General features: G+C 56.3%; 1 protein-coding gene across 1 annotated transcript in view; it reads right to left on the bottom strand.

Moving 5' to 3' along the window:
• Nucleotides 1-4,475: 4,475 nt before the first annotated feature.
• The window catches only part of LDLRAD3 (low density lipoprotein receptor class A domain containing 3), a gene marked incomplete in the record, with an annotated part of 83,457 nt that continues 80,568 nt past the window's right edge, over nucleotides 4,476-7,364 (bottom strand). The window contains 2 exon segments of the mRNA XM_027765767.1: nucleotides 4,476-6,149; nucleotides 7,204-7,364. The exon segment at nucleotides 7,204-7,364 is cut by the window's right edge and continues 12 nt beyond it. Of these exon segments, the coding sequence (XP_027621568.1) occupies nucleotides 5,912-6,149; nucleotides 7,204-7,364 (399 nt within the window).

Below are 7,364 nucleotides of genomic sequence, written 5' to 3' on the forward strand. Positions count from 1 at the left end.
TGGCTCCAAGGTGGAAACCCGCACTCCCACACTCCAAGGGGGCTTCTGCTGCTGGCCCTGTCTGGGCTAGACTTCTCCCAAGGCCCTGGTTTCCGCCCCAAACCTGCGGTCCCCCTAGTTAGCAGGAGAGCATGGTGGCTTTGGGGAACTGACAACAGCAGGGCAACAGAAACCTGGGAAGAAATACTCGGCTTGATCAAGATGGACGGGGAGGCAAGAGGGGACATTTCTGCTCAGGCCAGGGCTGTTGTTTGGAGGTGGACCATGCTGACTGTCCACCAGCACCAGCTTCCCCAGGGTGACGGCGAACAGAGAGGGAAGGAGTTACGCCTGTGTCCATGAGCCTAACACCAAGTGACTGGAGCCCGGCCTCAGCACAGATCCAGCTTTGGGTCTGACTAAGCTCCTCACCCTGGCCCTCAGCTCTCCAGCCTGGGAAGTGGCAGGGATGTGGCACCCATCTGCTGGGGCTCACACAGAGCCGGGCGTGTTCGTCTTGACAGGCTGGATAACAAGCATTTCAGGCCTTGGGGCCGGTCAGCCCTTTCCTGCCACAAGTGCAGAAAGCGGGGTGTGAGCGCACGCCAGGGTGCAGCTGTCCCAGCAAACCTGCGCTGGAGAAGCAGCAGGCAGGGGCCAGCTTCGGCATGTGGGTCACAGTTTCCTGGCTCCCGGCTCGGGGCCGTATTAGCAGAGGCTGGGGACGCACGCCTGACCTGTGAACACTATCGCCCCCCCAGCCACCTTCCCTGCCATCGGCCTTGCTGCCCAGCAGGCACAGCTCGATGCCACCTGCTTGTTCGTGGGTGCCCCGGGCAGTGTGCAGCCACTCCAGCTTGCAGCTGCAAGGCCCCAGCTGCCGTCTGCACGCAGAACCAACCACTGAGCATCTGGGAGCCCTGAGCTTAGACTCATGAGCCCAAATTGGGAACATTCCTTTAGAACTGGGCTGACAGGGCCGGCAGATTCGGCTGTGGGCAGCCCGGCCAGCTCCTAATTCTGTGGCTGATGTCACTGGAGTCTCCGCTCACTTCTGCACTGCCTACAGCTTGGGCAGGGCACCACACGGCCTGCCCCCTTTCCACAGCATGGCCCTGCTCTGGGCTAGTGCCGGGCAGTCGTTCCCTCACCCTGGCTGCCATTAAAGGGGCATCATGAGGTATCCGAGAGACCCAGGGACAAGCACCTGGCGGCCTTGGGGCGTCTGCTTAGTCTGCTCTAGACCTGGGGGCCAGCCGGCCAGGAACTCACACGGCACACACTGAGAGCCACCTCGCGGAGAAAGGCCAGCACACGTCTAAGCCATGGTCCCGTGGGTCCACGGCGGGCTCTCTGTGTGGCGTGTGGACTCCAGTTTCAGCCCAGCAATGCACCGCAGGCCCTGAAGTCAGAACCTGTTAGCGCCATCCCAGCCTCTCGCCCTTTTCCCTCATGCAGCGCCACAGCAGAGGCAAGTGGCACCACATCCGGGCTGGCTTCCTGGCCCTGGGCTGATGGGCCACGGTTCCCCTCTGTACTCCACACCAGCTGCCAAGGCCCTCAGGGCCTGCCACATGCTGAGGACTCAGCATCTCTTACCACGGCGTGCACGCAGAAGTCACGACAAGCAAGGGTCCGCTCCACATTGCAACAGTGGGAGGAAGCCGGAACCAGCAGTTAGCGTAATAGCTATGTCACTGGACTCCTACGTAGTCAACCGCGGTTCGCGTCCCGGACCCGGTGGCTTAAAACTCACGCTGGGCCCGTGTGCGTGCATGCCCAGGATCCCAAGAGGAGAATGGAGGAGAAGGGATTGCGGCGTGACCATCCCCCCTGGGGGGTGATTATTTCTCGCTTTCTGTCTCTCTGTCTCTCTGTCTGTCTGGTGAGCGCACGTGCCCTATAGCGAAAACCTCTCAAAAATAAATAAATAAATAAAACAGTGGGAGGAAGCCGGGAAGAGCCACTCACAGCAGTGGGATAGTGAGGTTGCAAGTTTATTTGAAAGTATAAAAACTAAGATGAACCAAGCCTAACCAAACAGAAAAAGCAATCCCACACGCTCTCCAGTTTTAACTTTGAGTATCATGATGTACACCGCTTGGTTGCATTTTAAATAATGTCAGTTTTAAGGCAGAGTGAATTGAGTCAATTGACACACAGACTGCAGTGTAACTATTTAAATGCTAAAATAAAACACTGATCACATTTCAGAAAAAGAGAGACGAGATCATTTTCCAGTCGGTGTGGATGAAGGTAATGTATATTTAAACAAATTCTGGTCGGAGTGAGAGGCAGTGCTGGGCACCTGCTGCCATTTTGAGAAGAGAAAAACCCAAACCTCTACAGGTTGGGTGCCCTACTCATGTACTCTAAAAACAGTCATTAAAAAAATCAAATCATTATAAACATGTCCCTGTGTTTGTTTAAAAAAATTAATAGGCTCCCCTTATCTCATAAAACCATTTGTTTTTCCTAAGATGCCTGGAAGCAAAAAAGCGCGTGAGATTAAGTCACTGCACAATTAATTAAAATTAGAATCCTTTCCTCTAAACAGCTTCCAAAGCACCAGAAATAAGACGGCAACCGTAAAAGAGAAAACAAGCCATTTTGACTCATGGAGATGAAATGTTCGGATGAAGTCCTGGCTCCAACCGGACATCCTTCATCGGGTTACTCAGAAAGTAACTCAAGTGCTATTTTTAAAATAAAAGATACAAGCAACTAGGTTCCTTTCTTTTAGTTAAAAGAAAAGAAAAACCACTGAGTGGCGAGCTTTCCTGTAAGGAAGGTACTTCGGACAGGGTCACCGAAGGCCACTCCACTCCCACTGCCGGCAGGCTCCATTTCAATTAGCGTCAGACAGGTTACCAGACATCTCGGTCAGGAAGAAGCCCTGGGTAGCGGCCCTGGCTGGAGTGGCTCCCTAGATCCAGCCATGTCCCAAGCCGGTCATTGTGGCTTTTCCCAACACAACGCGGTTTTTTTCATCCCTCTCCAAAAAAATGGGCCACGGTTCCCCTCTGTACTCCACACCAGCTGCCAAGGCCCTCAGGGCCTGCCACATGCTGAGGACTCAGCATCTCTTACCACGGCGTGCACGCAGAAGTCACGACAAGCAAGGGTCCGCTCCACATTGCAACAGTGGGAGGAAGCCGGAACCAGCAGTTAGCGTAATAGCTATGTCACTGGACTCCTACGTAGTCAACCGCGGTTCGCGTCCCGGACCCGGTGGCTTAAAACTCACGCTGGGCCCGTGTGCGTGCATGCCCAGGATCCCAAGAGGAGAATGGAGGAGAAGGGATTGCGGCGTGACCATCCCCCCTGGGGGGTGATTATTTCTCGCTTTCTGTCTCTCTGTCTCTCTGTCTGTCTGGTGAGCGCACGTGCCCTATAGCGAAAACCTCTCAAAAATAAATAAATAAATAAAACAGTGGGAGGAAGCCGGGAAGAGCCACTCACAGCAGTGGGATAGTGAGGTTGCAAGTTTATTTGAAAGTATAAAAACTAAGATGAACCAAGCCTAACCAAACAGAAAAAGCAATCCCACACGCTCTCCAGTTTTAACTTTGAGTATCATGATGTACACCGCTTGGTTGCATTTTAAATAATGTCAGTTTTAAGGCAGAGTGAATTGAGTCAATTGACACACAGACTGCAGTGTAACTATTTAAATGCTAAAATAAAACACTGATCACATTTCAGAAAAAGAGAGACGAGATCATTTTCCAGTCGGTGTGGATGAAGGTAATGTATATTTAAACAAATTCTGGTCGGAGTGAGAGGCAGTGCTGGGCACCTGCTGCCATTTTGAGAAGAGAAAAACCCAAACCTCTACAGGTTGGGTGCCCTACTCATGTACTCTAAAAACAGTCATTAAAAAAATCAAATCATTATAAACATGTCCCTGTGTTTGTTTAAAAAAATTAATAGGCTCCCCTTATCTCATAAAACCATTTGTTTTTCCTAAGATGCCTGGAAGCAAAAAAGCGCGTGAGATTAAGTCACTGCACAATTAATTAAAATTAGAATCCTTTCCTCTAAACAGCTTCCAAAGCACCAGAAATAAGACGGCAACCGTAAAAGAGAAAACAAGCCATTTTGACTCATGGAGATGAAATGTTCGGATGAAGGCCTGGCTCCAACCGGACAGCAGTCATCGGGTTACTCAGAAAGTAACTCAAGTGCTATTTTTAAAATAAAAGATACAAGCAACTAGGTTCCTTTCTTTTAGTTAAAAGAAAAGAAAAACCACTGAGTGGCGAGCTTTCCTGTAAGGAAGGTACTTCGGACAGGGTCACCGAAGGCCACTCCACTCCCACTGCCGGCAGGCTCCATTTCAATTAGCGTCAGACAGGTTACCAGACATCTCGGTCAGGAAGAAGCCCTGGGTAGCGGCCCTGGCTGGAGTGGCTCCCTAGATCCAGCCATGTCCCAAGCCGGTCATTGTGGCTTTTCCCAACACAACGCGGTTTTTTTCATCCCTCTCCGGCAGGGTGGGCCCTGTGGCTGGCAGGGAGCTCAGAGGTGGTGACCGAGGGGTGGTGAGTCCTCCCGTAGCTCCGAGTGCGGCGCAGGCCGCTTCTGTGCCACGGACACGTGCTTGGAAACGGCCAGCCTGGGGAGACCTGCCACCACAGGGCTCGGCACAGCCAAGACACGAGCTCCTTTTGCAACATTTTTTGGGGACCTTACTAAAAGGAAAACAAAAGAAGTAACACCCCCCCTATACATTTATAAATAGTCCCTTAACTAGAAGGGAAAAACAAACACACTGTTTCAAATGCATTTCTAAGAGAATAACGAAATTCCCAGCGGGAAATCCTGACTCCCCATTATCTGTGACCCAGGACTTCTGGCAAAGAGACTCCTGGGACGGCAGGAGGGGCCTGGCCCTGATCCTAACGTGGCGGACTAGGGCCTTGGGCTGGGCTCGGGAGAGCAGCGTGTGCGGGGCAGGGCTTACGCGGGGCTCTCGCACGTGTCTGGTCATGCCTAGGGGCACAGCTCGGCACCTGCCACGTGTCTGTCGGTGGCAGTATGGAGGCTTCACAGAGGAGCAGGACAGACAGGCCGCGGTCTCCAGGGACAAAGGGCAGATCAGGGTTTTGGCTAAAAAACTAAAAGGACTTAGGTCTCGCTTCATTGGCTACAGGCAGGTCACCAAGAGGGCGACAGTTCGGAAACCAGAGAGGCTGTGGACCCAGGGCACAGCCTAGGCCGGCAAGCGGAGACCCTGGATAGACTCGCGCAGCCTCCCTGTCAGCCCCGGGACGAGGCTGGCAATACCTGTTGCTGGAAAGAGTTCTTGAAACAAAGCTTCCTGGGAAAAATTTAAAGCAAGAGTAAATTTAGATGAAGGTTCAGTCCTTCAGAAAGTCAGAATGACACTGGGCTCTCGGGGGAGTCAGCGTGGTATTGGCCATGCCCCACGGGATGGTGTGGGACATGGCAGGCCAGGCTTCCCTGTGCTCCTGGGTTCTCCCAGGGACAGTTCTCAGGGACGGCTGCTGGTGAGGAGCCCCCAGCCCAGATTCTCCCAGGGGCAGTCCCTGGGCACGGCTGACTGGGGAGGAGCCCCAGGCCCAGATTCTCCCAGGGGCAGTTCTCAGGGACAGCTGACTGGGGAGGAGCCCCCGGCCCAGGTCCCGAGGTGGGGCTGGCAGAGGGTTGGTCCGGCATCGCTGGTCTCCCCCACGTGTTCTCACTTTCACCCGCCACCCACAGACCACACCAGGCCAGCAGCACAGAATGGCAGGCAGGCCGGGGCGAGGTCGGTTCGGCTGAGGGCCGTGAGCCTCTAAACAACACTCTTGAAATCTGGGGGGGGCGGGCGTCGGAGACAGCTGACAACCCAAACCGCACCCCCAAAGTGCTGTCAGCCTGGCAGCGGGCCAGAGCAGCCGTCCCCCACAAACGTTGGCATAACGGGCTACACTTCCTCGCTGTCCTGGCGGGGCGCGGGGTCCCTGGGCCCATCAGTGTCCTCCTGAGGGCCAGGCTGCCCCGGGCCGAGGCCTGAGTCATCCACACTCAGGAGGCTGCTGGCCGCACGAGAGCTGGTGCTGCTGGCACTCTCTGACCGGGAGCGGTACGGGGGCAGGTCGGCTTGGCTCAGAGACTCGGTGTCAGAAGAGTAGGGTGGTGGAGGGAGGTCGTACCAGGCCGGCCTGCAGGGGGAAGTGGGTGGGCAGGAAGGCAGGGAGAGGGGAGGACACATTACGGCCGGGCAGGCACGGAGCGTGGGCCCAGCACTGACACTTTCCCCTCCTACTTCAGAGGCAGCTCCAGCAGGGCCAGGGGACCAGCGGCTGGAGACAAGGCCGTCAGTTAGGCCAGCGCGCTCCCCGGGCGTGTGGGCAGGGCTGCGCCCACCACGGTGTGTGGGTGGACAGAGCCCAGACATGAGCAGCTCCCCACGCAGCCTCGGTGGCCCACACGTCTCTGCCGGGTACTCACTTCGGACTCCTGTGAGGGGTGACAACTGACTGTCCGGGGGCAACTGAGGGCGCATAGCAGCTGTGCCCGATCTGTGGTGTCAAGCCTGAGATAACATCGTGGACAGGAAGCCCAGCCCTCTGCAGCTGGCAGCTCGCTCACGGCTTATGTGGTGCTCACAGGGTGCTAAGAGACAGGCAGGCCTTCCTCGCCGCTGCATGGCGGGTGGTGGCCCAGGGCCACAGGCAGGGGCATGCAGCAGTGCAGGGCCACCACGGGCCTGAGCCACCACAGCCTGTCCTGGGGTAGAGGGCGTGGGTGGGGTCGTGGGACTGCTGTCTTAGCTACGTGGGAGAAGTTGCCTTTGGCTTTACGGGGTTTCTGGAACAATTTCACTTGAAACAAGGGTTCTGCTGTCTAAAGACGCTGGCGAGCGCTCATCACCCCTCACTCCATGGATAGAGTGAGGTGGGTTAAGGAACGTGTCCCTCCTCTCCTCACTCCTCGCTCACCCAGCCAACAGCAGCCAGGGCTAACTGGGCAGCAGGGGCACCCGGGGCTGGCCCGGGGTGTGGGTGTGTACCCACGCGGCAGCACCGGGAGGAGCAGGTGCCAAGGGGGCCCGCTGCGGGTCTAGGCAGGGAGAGCAGAGCCCAGGCCCTGGGCTCTCGTGTGATGGGGCAGCCGCGCCTCCTCCCCCCCCCCTCCAGTGAGTGTCGAGAGACCTGTGCCACAGCAGCTGGAAATCCCAGCTGGCCTCCACCCCCCGTGCCCCCCAGCACGCACCTCTGGTCCAGCAGGGCCTCGGAGTAGGAGGGCGGGGCGCCCGCCCCCGACGCGTCCTGCTCAGCCTGGCTGGCCACGTACTGGATGCCGCTGTGGCCGTGGGCGACGCTGCAGTGGTGGGGGTGGTCCAGGACCACCAGGCGGGACAGCAGCAGGGGGTG

This window comes from Tupaia chinensis, unplaced genomic scaffold, assembly GCF_000334495.1.
Source record: "Tupaia chinensis unplaced genomic scaffold, TupChi_1.0 Scaffold139733_1, whole genome shotgun sequence".
Classification (NCBI taxonomy): Eukaryota; Metazoa; Chordata; class Mammalia; order Scandentia; family Tupaiidae; genus Tupaia; species Tupaia belangeri.